The sequence below is a fragment of the Melitaea cinxia genome, chromosome 23 (assembly GCF_905220565.1).
Source record: "Melitaea cinxia chromosome 23, ilMelCinx1.1, whole genome shotgun sequence".
NCBI classification, from domain to species: Eukaryota; Metazoa; Arthropoda; class Insecta; order Lepidoptera; family Nymphalidae; genus Melitaea; species Melitaea cinxia.
In genome coordinates, this window is record NC_059416.1 from 2,907,651 (window position 1) to 2,927,007 (window position 19,357).

Below are 19,357 nucleotides of genomic sequence, written 5' to 3' on the forward strand. Positions count from 1 at the left end.
TTTTGGTTTTTTACATGAAGAATGAGATGCTTAATGACCTCAATGACTAAAATTGTACGTAAGTTAACTAAATAGGTCGTTGTAGGCGATCGAAACTTAAGAAAATAAGTACAAATTATAAAAAAATATTTTTCTTTTCTAGATATCTCAAAAAATTATTATGGCACTTGCTCTGCAGAAGTGCTTAAGAATATCTACATTTTATCAGCTATCCAACGAGGTATAACACTCTAGGGTATTTATTAACCTCAAAGGTGAAACTTAGTTTCTAAGGCTACATGGCAGTCAGAATAAATAGCGCTTATTTAATCTAATTAATTTGACTTAAGTTCAGCATCATCATCATTACAGATCGTCGGTGATTGTAGTAAGCTAAATAAAACAATAAATCAGTTCAAAATAACATTTATTCACCTAATGTTTTTGAAGTTCATGTTCTACGTGTCCACCTCTATTTCGCACACATTTTCTCATTCTTTCACGTAGTCCACTTTTCACTACACCAGTGGTTAATGTTCTTCTTATGTCGTTAACAGCATTAATTATCCTTTCTTTGAGAACTTCCACTGACAATATGGTGTTGGGCTCACTGTAAACGAGGCTCTTCATGTGCCCCCATACATAAAAATCCATGGGGGTCAGGTCGGGACATCTGGCTGGCCAGGGTAAAGGCCCACCTCGTCCAATCCATTTGTTAGGATAGTTAGTGTTCAACCATTCCCTAACGCTTCTTCTGAAATGAGCAGGGCAGCCATCATGTTGGAACCACATGTCCCGCAGTAATTGTAATGGGAGATCATCTAGTAGGTCACCTAAGCCACCTCTTAAGAAATTTTCATAAGTTTCACCATTCAGATCTTGTTTTTGCACATTATTTTTCTCACTCTCACCTGCATAAATCTTAAGTTGTCTCGCTCACACGCACCGGATTAACTTGAAGGACAATAGGCGAGGGACCCGTTAGACCTACTACCTGAAACTTTTCAACTATGTTTTATTCTATGAGTTTAAATACAACCCTAGGTTGTTATACCTCGTTGGATAGCTGATAAAATGCAGATATTTTTAGGCACACCTGCAGAGCAAGTGCCGTAATAATTTTTTGAGATATCTAGAAAAGAAAAATATTTTTTTATAATTTGTACTTATTTTCTTAAGTTTCGATCGTCTATAACGACGTATTTAGTTAACTTACGTGCAATTTTAGTCATTGAGGTCATTAAGCATCTCATTCTTCATGTAAAAAACCAAAAAAATAATCATAAAAGTCAAAAAATTCAAAATATTCAATTCAATAGCCGAAAAATTGGGCATTTTCATAAAAAAAATTAAACCTCGAATATCTCGAAAACGGTTAAGTTGAGGATGGGGGGTTCCACAGTGAAATCATTCAGAAATGGTGTGTACTACACGCCCTTAACGGATCTAGGTCGACTTTTCCTGTATATAAGAAAGTTAATGCGGATGCAAATTGGCACATAAAAGCTGGACAAAATTATATACAGGCTACTTTTGAAACCGACATTTCTATGAGATCAATAAAATAATCGTTTAATACTTAACCCTAGAGCTGAAAACGATTCGTCGCCGACTTCTTCATCTTCCATTCTAGACTTGGTTTCTCTGTACAAAAACGAAAATTAATACCTTATAGATAGGCCACTAAAGGATAAAGCTTGAAATAAGCTTAACATCTTGAGTTATTGGTAAAGTTGCTTAACCTTACGAATATTATTGACAAACAATGCTGCTTTCAAGTAATGTTGAACATATATATATATATATATGTATATTTTAAATATATATATATATTTTTTTAAATATATATTTTATATATATATATATTTTAAATTCGTTAATATAACAATCAAAGTCTTGATTTAAAGATATAATTCGTTTACAAAAATGTACTTTTAGGCCCAACCAAAACCTTTAATGCACGATAAGACGGAAAACTCTTGTAGCATTATAAAACTTTGTTCAACATTTTTATCAAAATGTAAATTTAATTACAAAATAAGAATTGTAATTAATTTATAATGACGTTTGTGAAATCCTATTTAAAACAACTCCAATGTATCTTTCAGCAGATACTTAGATAGAATAGAAAACCACAGCTGAATAGTACTGTTCTCAAGCAGTGTTATATCTATTTAAGTGTATGTATAGTTATATGTGTTTACAAATATTATTTTAAAGTACACCTCTATGCCGCTTTATTCTTATTCATGTCCTTTTTCTAAAGGTTTGTCTGGAAGAGATTGCTCTTCAGCGATAAGCCTGCCTTTTGTACATTTCTTTTTTTGTTATTAGATATTATTATTATTATTTCGTGCTTGTTTCTTTTTCTTTTATGTTACATGTATTGTTTTTGGTTGTACAATAAAGCATATTTGTATTGTATCGTATTGTTTTGTTGTGTTGCTGTGGTGAGTAAGGTGACCAGAGCTGCTGGGGGGAAACGGGGGTAAGGTCGGCAACGCGCTTGTATTGCTTCTGGTGTTACAGGCGTCTATAAGCTACGGTAATCGCTTACCATCAGGTGAGCCGTACGCTTGTTTGTGGACCTAGCTGTATAAAAGAAAACGTGTATCTTTATGCAGATACTTAGAGTGAGATACTCTACTTCGGGCCTGGTTCAGCTTCTTCTATCTCTTCTCGATTTGCTTCTACTTCTGAATACACTTCATTGAATAGAGAGTCCTATAATGAAATAAAAGAATTATCAAAACACTCGGAAAGAATCACTCAGTAATATTTATGAAAGTCGGATTAAAAGTCTCCTATTTTAACTCCATTACAAAAATTTAAAAATGTCAGATATATACCTATAATATTTTTACCACATGCAAAAAGAATCACTTGTAAAAAGTTATGACTCGAATTGGAAACCTCCCCCATTTTTTTAAATCCGTTACAAAAATTGAAAAATGCCAGACAAGAAAACGTCAAAAAAAATAAGCCACCGTATAATATTTTTACCGACGTAAAACTCCTTGGAAATAATAGAACTTTATAAAGGTATAAGATGATATATGAGTTGCACACAATCATACGTTTTCCTCATGTGTAGTAGCTACGAGGCTGTTGTTACATACTGTTGTTACATAATTATAAATATTTATAAAAATCGAAGATTTATTATGGAAATATCTCTGAAATATTAAATAATGTTTAAACATTTCATTATATTATGTTCTTGTAAATGCTTTAAACACAATACTCAGTAATCAAGCAAAATTCTTAGTAAGTACGTAATAATAGTTTTCTTACGGATGACTCAGCCTTTGTTTGTTTGTTTGTCTCTCTATTGATGCTTTCAACTTTTATTGTTTATATTTAAAAAAAAAACATTCAATGATAATTAGAAATTCTTGTCTTCACACTAACTCACGACTGCAACAAAGAGTTGCTTAAAATTAATCTCTCCTTAAAGTTTATTCATGATTTTTGTCGTAGATACTCGTACGCCACAATATTTCTGAGAATGTCCCGTGTAACTGTTGCTATTAAACCATCAAGTGTTAGACAAAGAAATTGAAAGTTTCATAATACGTCATACGTCCTAAAATAAAAAGTTATTATGTTTGAATTAAAGTTACTTGGAACAGAATCACAGGTCTCTGAGTTACTTTACATCTTTTGTGTGTTCTGTTATGAGATTATTTAAGAAATATATGAATCTACAAATATTTAAAATTTATCGACAGCAAACTTACATTTTTTATACAAGTATAGTGGTGGACTGGTGATTTGTTAATTTAATTACTTCATTGATAAATCTATACAGGACAGTGATTGATTATGATCTATATTTTTGTCAGCTTTTTTTGTGCTTTTTATTATTTTTATTTTTGTGGATTTTTTAATTTACGTGGTAACGCAGCTTAAGTGGAGCGAGTATACCTAGGTGGCGTTACCACTTACCACCAAGAGGACAATACATTTTTTACCTGTATATTGCTAAATGTATAAAAAAATTAGCAGTGCACATTGTTTTAAAACTTTCACTGGAACTCATAAATCACAACGCTTTGATCTCTTTATGTAAACAAAGTCCGAAGTATTTGTCTTATGAATGTAAACTACTTGAGACAAAGGCTTACAGCTTTTTTTATCTATTTGTTGATGTTATTGTGCGTTAAAAACTTGAAGGCAAACGTTTACAATAATATGCATGTGGACGAGAATATGACCTGGACAACGCAGATTAAAGAAGTAAGTAAAAAAACGTTTTCAACTCAGCATTTGTTAAGACGCTTACAATACATACCTACTACCTACTTCTGCCAAAATTGCACTCGCGGAATCTCTTTTCCTTTCTTATTTCGACTATGCAGACGCATGCTATCCTGCAGGCCTAGCATGCGCGCCACGACAAAATTTTGTCTACCCCTTTTCTCGTATTATCTCTCTATGTCTACAGTAGCTAACATGCGTGCACGCGATACTCTTCTCGTTACGTCAAGAAGAGATAATCATTAAATTTTAGTGATCTGTGATATTTATCTCTACGGAAGCTAACATGACATCGTAATTTTGTCGAATTTTGTCGTTTTAGGAAGAGAAACTTCTCGTCTTCAATATTATCGACGAGAAAGACGATAAATAAAAAATAAATAAAACCGGGTGCCTATTTTTTGTATACCATGGCGTTTCCCTATTATAATTATATAATTTCGGTATACGAAGAGCGGGAAATGCGAAAAGTCGAGTGAAGTGTGCCATATAATGACACAAAAAACGTATTTGCGCCCTGTTGCTTCTTATTCTAAATAATAATAATAATAATAATACTTTATTTCAGACCAAAGTATAAGTCCATATTGGGTTAGTACAACAAGACAAGACAACATTCAGAATAAAAAACAAAACAAAATTATATTAAAAAAATCAATAAGTAAAAATAAAATTAAATAGAATAAAAGTAAAATCAATTATCAAAAAAAAAAAAATTCAAAAATTCAAAAAATTTTAAAAATTAAAAAAAAAAAAAACAATGCGTGATAGAATTACAATTATCTAATGTGCGACAAGATATAAAGCACAACACGAGCATATTGTTTTACATATATAATTAAATTCATTTACTTACGCCGTTTTATTTTCCTTTAGATTTTTTAAATTAGATATACACTTTTTATCTTAGCCAAAAGGCCGAGAACATTGTTAAATAAAACATGTGTCACTCGTTTGAAATTGGTCAATAACCTTGTAAATTCAACTTTACGACATAAGATATAAGAATGATATTCAGTTGGGATTATGGTTGATAATGTTTCTCTACTCGACAAGGCGAAGTCTTCGGAAGAGAATTTTGTCTCTCGTAGTGCGCATGTTAGGGTAATCGAGAAAATACTCGATGTAGACATTATCTCTCTCTCTCGTCAAGAGATATCTCGTTGTATGCATGCTAGGCCGGCTGATCTTACTGAGCAACAACTAACAAAACTTGAGAGGCTCCAATTAGCTATTAGATTCGTATTTTCTTTGCGAAAATACGATCACATATCCGATTTTCGTAAAAACCTCAAATGGTTGCTAATCCGTTTTCGCAGGAATACTAGAATACTAGAATACTGTCGCTGCTTTACTATGTACTTAAAAATCCCCAGGCCTCAGAGTATCACTAATTCCACACATCTTTATCATCTATGTAATCTTATTATCTATGTCTCGTTTATCTATGTAATCTTACAAATACAAATATCTATCCCGACCGGTAATCGAACCCGTAAACTGTCGGTGTTTAGGTAAGAGACCTAGACCTAGGCGACAGATCTAGACTACATAAATTACATTACGTATTTCATCCAAGTCGTTGGAGTAATATTGGAAAAAATAATTTTAAATATATATACAAAATAAACAAAAAAATAAAAACGTTAATTACAGTACAACAGAAATACAAATAAGAACGCACTTTGTTTATAATATATATAAATAAATAACTAAAAAAATCACAAAGATTTGTATATGATTACGAATAAAAAAAGATTGATATATTAAGAACTAGCTGACCCGGCGAACTTCGTATCACCTAACACAAACTATATTGTATGGTATTAAAGTTCAAATTGACTTTTAAGTATTATCACAAATCTTTTGTATGGGAGTATAGAAAAGTGTTGTTTTTAGACTTTTTCAGGAAATTTTAAATTTTTTTTTTTAGAATTTTTCTCTCTGTAAGAACCATCCTCGTACTTCAAGGAATATTTTAAAAAAAGAATTAGCGAAATCGGTCCAACCGTTCTCGAGTTTTGCGCTTAGCAACACATTCAGCGACTCATTTTTATATTATAGACTAGCTGACCCGGCGAACTTCGTATCGCCTAACAGTCGATTCTTTAATTTTATTATTTTTTTTTTTTAGAATTTTTCTCTCCGTAAGAACCATCCTCGTACTTCAAGGAATAATTTAAAAAAAGAATTAGTGAAATCGGTCCAATCGTTCTCGAGTTTTGCGCTTAGCAACACATTCAGCGACTCATTTTTATATTATAGATTATTAGCTATTATGCGTTTAAATTGCTATGCCCTGCAGATTCACCCGCGTTAATTTGAGAAAAAACGTACCAAAATATTATTTATATAGCCTACTAGCCGACCTGGCGAACTTCGTACCGCCTTATTTTTTTTTGAATATAATAAAATATAGCCTATCTTTCAAGTTGGATCAAAATGCACACGGTGAGCAAATTTGATTAAAATCGGTTAAGTAAGTAGTTTAGGAGTCCGCCGCGGACAAACAACGTGACACTTAATTTATATATATAAAGATTATGTATATAAGAGAGTTGTAGCCCTATAACCTTTCCTCAGTAAATGAACTATCAAAAATAAAATTAATTTTTAAATTCGAAACATCCAAAGATTAGCGCGCGGAAAAAAAAAAAAAAAAAAAAACAAACTCTTCAGATTTATAATATTAGTATTATGTGTTATTAATAAAAATATAGTTTTAAACTTACAACTTTGTTTCCGATGTTCAGCACGACCTTGCCGTGCTCGATCGTCTGTCTGTGCTTTTCTCGCTGTACGGAATAATTAAACCTTAAGTTCAAAACTAATGTTATTAATATATTAATTTAAAAGCCTTTTTATCTCATTACATCCAGTAACTAAAGGGAAAAAACTGAAGTATATTCTGTGTCAAAACAATACATTATCTTAAAACTGCTTAAAACACAAATATATTTATATAGCCTGTATTTAAGTTCCTCAAGAGCGGAGATCGAACCTGCGATCTGTCCGTGTTCACGTTTGTACAAATTTATAATGTTTTTTATCGTACTTATCAGTAATTATTGTAAATCACATACAAAATATATCTAAAGTAACGCAAAATACATCAGTGATATATTAATAGCTTCAAAATAAGTTATAAGCTTGTCGTTATTAATAAAATACTATTATGACACAAAATAATTGTGTCATGTCATAATAATTTAATGGCTTACACGTGATATTAAATATGTGTAGTAAATGTTTGTAAATAAACAAGAAAGTTACAATATAATAATTGTTACTGGTGTTTGTTAATACGTAAAGCACCGCCATAGGACATGACAGACACATTTATTATGCACTTTGTTTTACCAATCGGTTTCAAAATTGTCAAATAAGATATTTCGATATAAAATATAAGTATATTATTTGGCTCGACAAGACGCTTTTCATCCTCCTTGTTTCGTAGGCTTTCATATGCTATAGTAACCGCTTACCATCAGGTACCATACGCTTGATTACCACCCAAGTAGTATATAAGAAAACTTATATACGACAATGTAGTTAGCTTTTAAAAGTATTAAAAAACAAATTTAGATATACCAATTTCGTAGTAGACGCTATTTCCATGGAATCTCTCGCCCCGAGCAATGTGGCCTTTGGAGTATGTGATGGTCCGTTCGAACTACTAACGGTAATATAAATATAATCATTATATACCTAATCGCGTATGCTGGATAACAAGATTTTTTTTTATGTCACTAGGTCGGCAAACAAGCGTACGGCTCACCTGTTGTTAAGCGATTACCGTAGCTTATAGACGCATGCAACACCAGAAGCATCGCAAGCGCGTTGCCGACCCAATCCCCAATCCCCCCCCCCCCAGGAGCTCTGGTCACCTTACTCACCAACAGGAACACAATACTGCTTGAAAACAGTATTATTTAGCTGTGATCTTCTGTAAGGTCTAGGTACTAGGTAGGTAGGCCCCAGTCGGGCTGCTCTATATTTTGAGCAGGAAATTCCTGCTGTGGCCTACCTCAGTGAAAGATGACTAGCGCTCTTTCACTAGGTCTTGAATACGATATTTGGCTCATAATTTGATATTTATTAATCAAAACAGAAAATACCGCTAAGGGGTCAATGCATTTACTCAATAAAGACGAATTTCAGCATAATCTGCTACGCTGCCTCACTAACTACTACGTGTTTGACTGTATCTATACACTGTGTGGCTACGGTAGTAAAGAATATAGCCACCTCCTCTTTTCCCGTGGGTGTCGTAAGAGGCGACTAAGGGATAACACAGTTCCACTACCACCTTGGAACTTAAAAAGCCGACCGGTGGCGGGATAACCATCCAACTACCGGCTTTGAAATACACAGGCCGAAGACGGGCAGCAGCGTCTTCGGTGCGACAAAGCCAGCCCTGCGGTCACCAACCCGCCTGCCCAGCGTGGTGACTATGGGCAAAACACATGAGTTCACGTTATTTTTGGCGTAAACTTGTGAACTATGTCCAGCAGTGGACTGTATAGGCTGTAATGATACACTGAGACGTTCGCAAGTCGAAAATCTTCAAATTAAAATTTGAAATGGGTAAGTAATAAAATGTCATTGATCTAAAAAAACGTTTCACAAACAAAAAGTTGCAGTTTAAAATAGTTATAATAATTTTTAATACTAACATCATCTTTAAGATGGATCCCATATTCCTGATGTCGACGGAGGCGGTAGTCATGCGTCGACTAGTGTCAGACTGATAATAAATTACCATGTTATGTATAGATTACCACATTATATATAGAACTAAACCAATTATATTCATTCTTTTGATGCCAAAAGAGAATAGATAATCAAAAGAGCAGAGGCCAAAAGTCACATAAGAGATTACACGAATTAGTTATATTAGTTCGTTCGAGATTATACGGCAAATTTACAGATGTCTTAATGAAAGCGTTTCCCCTCATATCGATTTATTTAGATATGAAATGAACGAAGTAGTTTTATCACGTCATGCAGGGAACGATTTTTCAAAACTCATCGTTGATAGAAAATTGCGCTCATGTTGCAAATTGTCATTTCGTATTTTAAACTCTTTTGCTTACATAAGTTACGTAATGTACATAATATGACTACAGGTGACTAAAATAATAAATAAACTAATTACTCACCGCTCTCGAAAACGTCTGTCGATCAGTCTGTGTGCACTCCCATTTAGCGGGAGCCGGCATTTGTTTCAAGTATTCGTGTTTTATCACGTCAGCGTGGGGACAGTGGGATTTCAGGTGCATGTCGTTAAAAACTGTTGAAAAGAAGACATATTAGAATTACTTTTTAAGCGTGTAACTCTCCCCGTACTTTACAATGTTATGTATGTCGTTTAGTATCACTGTATTTCTAGAAAAGTAATCATTGACTTTAATGATTGACTGATTTTAGAAAAGAGTAAGTGCTGGGGTTACTGCCGATCATTCTCTGTAGAATTAAGCTTAACATTAATTATATTAAATTTTTCTGGGATTAATTTATAATTTATAAAATCACGATGCCTTTAAATGCTACTTTGATCAAGCGATTTATGATTAAATTGATTATGTGTGCTAATACTCACTATACTTAAAGAATGAGGAAACTAAAAGAGGGTAAGAGGGACGACTCTGACTTATCTTACTAACTTTACAGTTGTAGTACTTACTACAGATTTCTGAGAGAATGTGATATTGTATCGTTCAATTTAGTCATATTATTTCTTTCACTTACGCCGAGTTGCACGAAACAATTACTAATTCATACAATTCTTGCGATTAAATTAGTTTAATCACTACTTAAATTTTAATTTCTTTTCGTGCAACTCGGCGTTAGACAGTAGACATAAAATAGCATACTCGTCATAAAACTAAAATAACGTTAAAAGTGAGCAAAACAATGAATATATGAATTCGATTTCTATAGCGCTCAAAAATGGGTCTCACTCAGCATGTTACCTCAGCTTATTAGCTGCGGCGCTGGTCTGTAGCGAGTCCATCGTATGACTCGCTAGTCGCTGATGATAATGATTCCAGTAATAGACAATCAATAAGAGTTACATGATAACTTTGAAATGCTAATTAAAGGTTCATTAATATTAATTTTCAAATCATCATACCGTATTCTTTCCACTTCCTCGGCGCTGTTTTAGCAGCTTTAACAGCTTTTAGCACTTCTCTTCGTTGAGGTGGCTTGAAATCCGCCATATCGCCGAACATTATGAACGGTCGGCTGTCACCTTCCATTGTCTCCCACCACTGCTTCTCAGTTTGGGGTTCTAGAAAAAATATATGAAACCATTACTGGAGAGAATATATAGAGCGATGGTATGCAATAATTGTGTTTGCTCGCAAAGGAATAATCTAACTTCAGTTTACGTCGACAAGTAATACAACATTTAACACGCATTGTTAGCGATAACTCAAAAAGTAGGTAGGTACTCGTCACACCTCGATCAAATTTAAATAGACGACAAGCGCCAGCTTTCGAACAAAAAAGGCATCATCAAAATCGGTATATCGAGTAAAAATGTATGAGGTATCACATAAAATACAGCTGTATTGAGACCCTCCTCCTATTTTTGATGTCGTTTAATATTATTATCCAGTCATCACTGCTTCTGCGTATTAACTAATCTACACAAATAAATGGAGAGCCGATTTTTTTGTTCGGTTGTACTGCGAAAACTACTGAACCGATTGGAATAATACTTATATCATAAGATGCAGCGTGTTTCGAAGAAGGTTTGAGTATATGATATGTTGGTGATTACTTATCGTAAGTATAAAAAAAATAGACGGACAGATTGGCATGAAATTGAAGGATATTTCAAATCATTCTCTCTTTGAGCATGTCTCCGACTGCATGTTATGTACGATGATGCATAAAATTTCGAAGGCCTACCGTATTGATATTTTTAAGTGTACAGTACATAATGTTTGATATTGTTTCGATTTATTTCGCTAGCTTTGTGTAATTATTTAATTTTTATCTTGTTACAGCCTTTTCAGTTGATTTTATATTAGTTGTTCTTCACGCAGGCGGGTTTTTGTTTTATTTTTTATTATTTTATTTAATATGATTTTTGTATCGATAAAAATCAAAATAAACTACCCTACAAAATTATCTTAAAAACTTTATATTATTTACTTTTATTTATAAAAATAATAATAATAGCAAACTGCAATAATAATAACAGTCATCACGTAGACTATACATTAGACACTGTATAGCTATCATACACAGACTATACATAAAAATCTTAAGTTTTTTTACTTTACGGACGTTTTATACCAGTAAGGGTACCCCTCCGCAACGCCCCATAAGGAACTTCGTTCCAAAAATAACATTTAGTAAAATATTTTTTTCTATTCAAATGATATAATAACATAAAATAATAAACAATGTTTTTTTCTTTTTTTTTGCTATGAAATGATTTCGTCAATGTTAAAAAAATGCGATTGAGTATGTTTCAAGTTTCTCACAATCATCAGAGACGAAGAAAATTTCTAAACGCGTTTCATTGGAATATTTATTGCAACGCACTTTTGTTAAACTTAAATACAATCAGATACTATACTACAGCTATAAAATATAAAAAGGACTATAATATAAAAAGGGTCTTTTATAAAAAAGATTACACATTGTCGAAGGTAAGGTATATAATTATATACCTATAAGACATTTTACAAATCTTTTTTTAAGAATTTTCGTAACTGCGGTAACATACCAACTTGGTGCTTCACGTTTATCTACAAATAGTGAGAGAAATAAAATCTATGTAAGCAAAAACTTTGTACTTCTTTATACGAAAACTGCGCGGGCGGAGGAGTTTGAAACTTCGCACTCTTGTATTTTATGTAGAGAAGGAGTACAGAATGCTAATTTTTTTTTAATTTGGCATAAAAATAAATTAAATTAAAAAATTTACACACACGACCACGTAGGTATTTGACACAAACACGCATATATAATCTTTTGTTTATTATTATAGAAGTAGGTATAGTCATTGACAACAGAAGCTTAATAATCGAATCGTGAACTTTAATAGTCAAATTTTGGCAACTGGGTAACCACTAGCATAATTTCAATCTGTTAAATGACGATTTAAAAGTGTTTTTAAAGACATCATATAAAGTAATTTTTGATTTTGATTTCTTTAGGCACGTCATGGGTTACTAACTTGAAAAAAAAATTAATTGCTGATGCAATGAATAATCTTAAGAGTTTTAAATAACTAAAAAGTTATACTAGTATTAATATCGACGCTTGAAAGGCAACCCTTACTAAGCGACATTCAGTAAACTTTACAGGAGAGCGATTTAAAATACAAATATAAATTTAAAAAAAAATCATAAAAATTTACCTAAATGTTTGATTAAAATGATGTTTACACTCGTAGAAGTCATTTTTTATAGCTATCCACATTGTTAAAATAAGATACCTGACACTTTTATAAACACCGGTTTGTGTCGGTTAGATAAAATTTACCTGATTTGATAAACAGGTAAATTTATCTAAATAATTACTGTAATATGTGCAGTAACATGCAAAAATAGGTAAACTTACTTAGTTTAGAATTTTGATACGGAAAGATTGATCTAAAAAGATCTGATAGTTTAAAATAAATCAAGTAAAGTTATCTGAGCATTTATTAATGATTTTTTTGATTATGGAAATTCTATCTTAGTTATTAAAATTACACCAAAAGTAACTTCGTAACTGACTAACCTAACTAAGAGCTATATCTAGGTAATTTTATCATGCACGAAAATAAATTAAATAAATTGTTATTGAATAATCGTCTTTATTGAAAATTAAACAAATATGCGCCGTAGTGCCGACCATACAAAATAATTAATGAAACTAATCATGCAATAGTATTCAGTCTGAGATCTTTTTTTTTTATTGGAAAATTATTATCACAGTCGCAATTATAAATTACACTATCATCTTAATCGCTTAATTAAAAAAAATATAACTCAAATATTTTGGTAAATGTAGTTATGAATTTTTAATAAACTATTAAAAATAGTAAACTAAATAAATAAAATTCTTGTAAAAGAACAGCAAATATAGTTGGTATGATGATAAGTGTAAATTTTTTTGACATAGTTATTAAAATTGCTGTTCTTAATTACTATAATAACAAGGAACTGAGGATAAAAAAGAAATATGTTGTACAAGTAAAATATCTAAGCTCTATTTCCACTTTATTTCAAGTTAACTTGTATAAATGACACTGTCACAAAATATATTAACAAGTTAAAATATATAAACCACATAAATTACAACTGAGTTCTGTAGGTAAAATGTACTAAGTGTATTTCATAATAATTGTGTTTGCTCGCAAACGAAAAAAAAACCGACTTCAATTACATCGACAAGTAATACAACGTAGATCGACGAAAAAATAGTCAAGCAACTACGCGTTATCAAAGATTACTCAAAAAGTAGTTATCAGATCTCGATAAAATTTATATGTGACCACATGATAAACATCAGCTTTCGACTAAATTAAAAATTATTAAAATCGGTACACCCAGTAAAAAGTTATTACGGATTTTCGAGAGTTTCCCTCGATTTCTCTAGGATCCCATCATCAGGTCCTGGTTTCCTTATCACGGTACCAAACTAGGGATATCCCCTTTCCAACAAAAAAGAATTATCAAAATCGGTATATTCAGTAGAAAGTTATGCGGTATAATACAACGTAGGTCGACGAAAAAAGCGTCAAGTAAAAACGCATTATTAGATATAACTCGAAAAGTAGTTGTTAGATCTCAAATAAATTTAAATGGGACCAATTGGCACACACCACCTTTCGATTAAAACAGAATTTGTCGAAATCGGTCTACCCGGTCAAAAGTTCTGATGTAACATACATTAAAAAAAAATACAGTCGAATTGAGAACCTCCTCCTTTTTTGGAAGTCGGTTAACAAGTGAAAATACGTAAATACAAATAAATGAAAAATTAAATACATGAAAACCACACTAAGTTCATATTCCTAAGGTTAAGAATATCGTAAACTGCTGGATATTCTTAAAATAGCTTTTATTTGGTTGTTTAGTAAGCACAAAATGTAGATCTGACCGAAATCACGCGATATCTAAGCGACAACAAAACTCATCGTAGAGCTATGAGATATAGACCAAAAGACGCAGAAAAATATGACGATTCGAATGGTATACATAACTCATTTTACGGATTTATGTCGGTTAGTAAGGATTGCCTTACAAGCGTCGATATTATAAGAATATATATAATATCATATTTGGTGTTTATTTATAACCGACTTAAAAAAGCGGCTGTGAAGTTGACACTGTAGGTATGCGATATTGTTGGATAATAGTTGAGCATTATTAAGTAGTCGTAAGTGTATGTATATTTGTCTATTGCTGATGTTTTATAAAAATCAGTTCAATCGTTTTTGAGATATGGGTCCACGCATTTCTGGAGACAGGTATTTGAAGTTGAGATTAAATAAATCATTAATTTTATTCATATTTCATCACATCATCATCACAGCAGCCTTTCGCAGTTCACTACTGGGCATAGGCCAAAAATGGCGTAAACTCATATGTTTTGCCCATAGCCACCACGCTGGGCAGGCGGGTTGGCGACCGCAGGGCTGGCTTTGTTGCACCGAAGACGCTGCTGCCCGTCTTCGGCCTGTGTATTTCAAAGCCAGTAGTTGGATGGTTATCCCAACATCGGTCGGCTTTTTAAGTTCCAAGGTAGTAGTAGAACTGTGTTATCCCTTAGTCGTCTCTTACGACACCCACGGGAAGAGAGGAGGTGGCTATATTCTTTGATGTCGTAAGCACACAGCATATTCATATTTACATAGATTTAACTAACGACCACTCTTGCGTAATTATGCATGTCGTGTGGTTTCCCATAGAAGGGAATATATCCGCCAACCTGCAGTGGAGCAGGCTAGTGGATAAGGCTCCAACTATTTTCCTAAACGGACTTAGTGGCCTATGTGCAGCTAGGGATGTCACAGGCTAAATCGTACATTAATACACGTACAGGTTTGTGAGATACCTACGTTACTGTATTTAGTGATAATTCTCCCAGCTTGTGTGGCCCTGACTAAAAATTCTTAACAAAACCTCGTTGAAAGATTTGCTTTTTTAATATCACGTAATAATTCAATATTAATAATGCTTATTTGGTATATGTAATTCATGATGCCTTCCCTATTCGTTTACTTAAAAAGAGCTACATTAAAGAGGTATTTCTGTTCGTAAATATGGATCTATAATTTGTAGTTTATTAATTGAGGAGAAACAGGTCCTAATGACCTATTATACCTCCTGCTGTTAAGGTCTAAGCGTAGCTTATGTGCTGGATAAATGTTATCTACAATCAGTGACACAGGCTCTTAACGACTTTGTTAAGAAGCAATTGTCTCGAAGTAATATTCGTCATGTGTTTGTAATCATTTTGTTTTCGTATGAAATTTTGTACCTGCAGCAGCGGACAGAAATAACAGAACACTTTTTTTTATAAACGTACTGACTTTTCTTAGATATCACAATAAAACGTGGTTCAATGTGTGTCAAACAATAAAATCATTATTTTAAACTGACCGACACGGCGATTTTCGCATAGCTTTTTACATTTGTTTTATATTGACTTTTTATTTAAACCTTTTCCTGACAATAACGGACACAAAAAAAGTAGAAATTTTCAATTTAGTGCATTTGTTTGAAAGTTATGGGCATGTAAAATGTACATTCATACCGGCTTTAACAGTGATCGATTTTTATTTATTGCATTTACGTTGAAAAAAGAGTTTTGTTAGTGTACTTTAGGACACCTTTACTCATATGGCAGTATTTGTTAGTACTAAAATCTATAAATTTTTAAGTATTATTCAGAAAATGTGTGTATAATCTAACCAGAGGCGGCTCATCCTAAAGAGCGCTGGTGCAGTGCACTACCACGAAAATTACATAGGTAAACTTAAATCTATATTTCTTTATAATACACACTATCCTTACATTACATTCTTTCTATTCTACTATACCTATACAATAGTCTATTATATTACCTATAGCTATGACGTTTGGCGTCAAGTTGTAACGAAAGTGGAGCGCCAGCGTTTGCGCGCCTGTGAAACTGTATTTATGTCATAAGTGCATTGATGTATAAAAAACCCATAAGTGCGAAAGATAAACATCGACTCAGGCCGAAGCGTGAAACAAAATATTTCGTATAAGAAATTAGCCTAATCAGAACCTCACGCGCGACTCGCTCCGTGGGATAACCTATCTACGCGCTGTTGCCGTTCGTAGGTCTATGAACAAACGTGTCGGCTTCGTCGGCAATTTCGCAGATTTTCTGTTAAATAAGTAATAAAAAATCAAAAATATTTTGTACGCGACATTTTGAGTTATAAATGGAACAGGTTATCTTTTATTAACAAGTGTGAAAAGTCTCAAATTCTAGAAAATCTAAAAAAAAACAATCTAGTATGAATACTACATCTTTTACACGTGTTTTTAAATCTGAACAATAAATCAAAACAAATAAACATAGTTACAATAGGCTGACGGATACAAGTGAGAACATTTATTGTACCTATTATTTTGCGGAAACTAAGCTAAAAGTTTTTTTAATACACATAAAGAAGGTACTTCGCTTTCTCTTCAAAATTAGTTTTGTGACTGTTTTGTTCTTATATTGTTTCTTTTAACACGCGTCAAGAACAAAAGCTTTTAAGCTTAGTTGCCGCAAAATAAGAGGTAAGTATATTCAATGTTATGGCTTCTAACTTGTATCCGTCAAACTACTGTAACTATCTTACACTCAGACAACCTGATGAGTTTTGAAATATTTTTCAGATTCAAAAACGAAAAACTACTATTACCATTATTTTATTTAGCAGTTTACCATTTATTTTATTTGCATAGAAAATTCATTCCGTCCATGTAGATGTGAATCTCTCCACTGACGACGCCAGCTACAAACACCAGACACAGATAACAAAATAATTTATCGCTTTCTTCACATCCACACAACCTGATGTGGTTTGAAATATTGTTCAGACTTAAAAATACGCGTAAAAGATTTAGTTTTCATACAACATTTTTGAGTTTGTGCAATTTCAGGAAGTGGCGGCCCCTTAGCTTCCAGTTTGAGACGTAATTTGAGACTTTTGATACTTTTTAATAAAAGATACTCTACATTTTTGTTGAATAGATGTTACATTCGTTCTGTAATCACACTCGTGTACAAATTGTCATTTCGGTTTTTATTGTTAGTACAATTGTACAGCACCTGGTAGTCGTTTAGATTAGAGATGAAACTTATATCCGGTAACTATCCGGTACTGGTGCCGACTCCGGTGCCGAATACTGGATTTAAAAAATATTTATTTTAGGTGATTATTCTTTTCATGCTAGAGGTTGTCTGGAAGAGATCGCTCTTTTAGCGATAAGACCGCCTTTTGTACATGTCTATATTTTCTTTTACGGTGAAAATTTTTTCTCTGATAGTGTACAATAAAGGGTATTTGTATTGTATTGTGATTAATTACTTTATTCATCCCTTACGAAATACAATAAGTAATCACAATATAATTGTACAATTTAGAAAACAAATTACCTAATACTCATACTAAGGGCAAATTACGATGAATGAAACTAACTTTTGTACATTAAGCAGCTAGCAAGCGATTTCATTTCAAAATAAAGTCTAACGCTGTACACACTGCTGCAAGGCGCTGAAAGCTAGACTTTGGCATACTTTCATAAATTCGGGTATTGTTTAGCATTAGATACCCACTAAGGATAAGGGTCGAAGTTGCGATCAATTTTCATTGACTGGAGATAAAAATCAAGCTCACGTGAAATCGCGTCTCTTCCTTCACGTTGAATCTGTCCCTGTCTGAGCTAACTCTGTCTTTTCGCCTCTCCTTCTGTATCTCCTTCTCTGTCGGATATTCGGCGGCCGAATACCCGGCTATCCAGATACAAGGTTGGCCGAATATCCGGTATCTTATATCCGGCTAAATTGCTATCTGTTTCATCTCTAGCTTATATCATTAGAGTACCTTTGGTTTTCCTTTGTGCGCTATAAAGCGTTCAACATGTACACTTATTATAATATTTAAATGTAATGTACAAATTGTACACATCAGAGCTGGACTCTTACTTCTAATTTTGGAAAACACCAAGTAAAGGTAACACGTAATAAGCACCGTCATTAATTAAATATTTTTTAAGAACTTCAATTCAAACAACTTTTGTATTCTGGCAGCCGTTTGATGGACTTAATTAAGATTATAGTTTTAAAGTAGTTAAGGTTGGTATACGTTTTTTTACCTAGGTAAACAAAGAATTAATTACAACATTAAAATTTGAAATTGAATTTATTAAAACTTATATAATAGGCTCAATTCTAACACTTACTATTAATATCTACGTATTTACACACAACAGTTAATGCGATCTAATGATGCGATGCGTCTGATGTCAGTCCTCATGTAATGGGTGTATGTATGTATGGCTGTTTGTATTTATGCAGTATGTATGTATGTACTTATTTAAATTGTATATATTATATTAACAGTGTATATATTATTAAAAAGATATCTTATTTTTGTCTTTGGTTCTTTTGTTTTGTCTCTCTGTTTTCGCACTTATACGATATAAGTTCGCCCTTGCCAACTGCCTACTAATATTTTTGTATGTTTCTTTCAAGTGTAATAAAGAATATATATACTTTTATTAGTATCCTGAAAGATATCTTTTGGCAGACTATTCAGAAAGTGTGATACTCGTTTCCTTAATGTTCTATCATCAAAGTAGTTCTTACTTTAGATATTTCGTTCTAACCCTCGCACACCGACTACTACCATTACTGTGCTTTACCAGCATCAAACTATGCACTTATCACGTCGAGATAACCGAGGAATTAATATGCATTGGTTTACACGTGTAAAGCTATTGCAGCGTCAAAATCTTAAAAACACATTTGACCATTAATTTATCATTTTAAAATTAACTAATGATCGTTATAATCAAGATTTAATCATCTAAAATCAAGCTTAACGATGTTACTAATAACCCTATACCTATCTACA

General features: G+C 32.6%; 1 protein-coding gene across 1 annotated transcript in view; it reads right to left on the reverse strand.

Annotated features, from left to right (window-relative positions):
* Positions 1-19,357, reverse strand: part of LOC123664935 — a 36,800-nt gene that overhangs the window by 6,054 nt on the left and 11,389 nt on the right. Inside the window, exons 6-12 of the mRNA XM_045599302.1 lie at positions 10,376-10,534; positions 9,402-9,532; positions 8,916-8,986; positions 7,831-7,915; positions 6,972-7,034; positions 2,627-2,703; positions 1,564-1,623 (exon numbers count right to left, since the gene is read on the reverse strand). Coding sequence (XP_045455258.1) covers positions 1,564-1,623; positions 2,627-2,703; positions 6,972-7,034; positions 7,831-7,915; positions 8,916-8,986; positions 9,402-9,532; positions 10,376-10,534 — 646 coding nt within the window. The remainder of the gene's footprint in view (positions 1-1,563; positions 1,624-2,626; positions 2,704-6,971; positions 7,035-7,830; positions 7,916-8,915; positions 8,987-9,401; positions 9,533-10,375; positions 10,535-19,357) is intronic.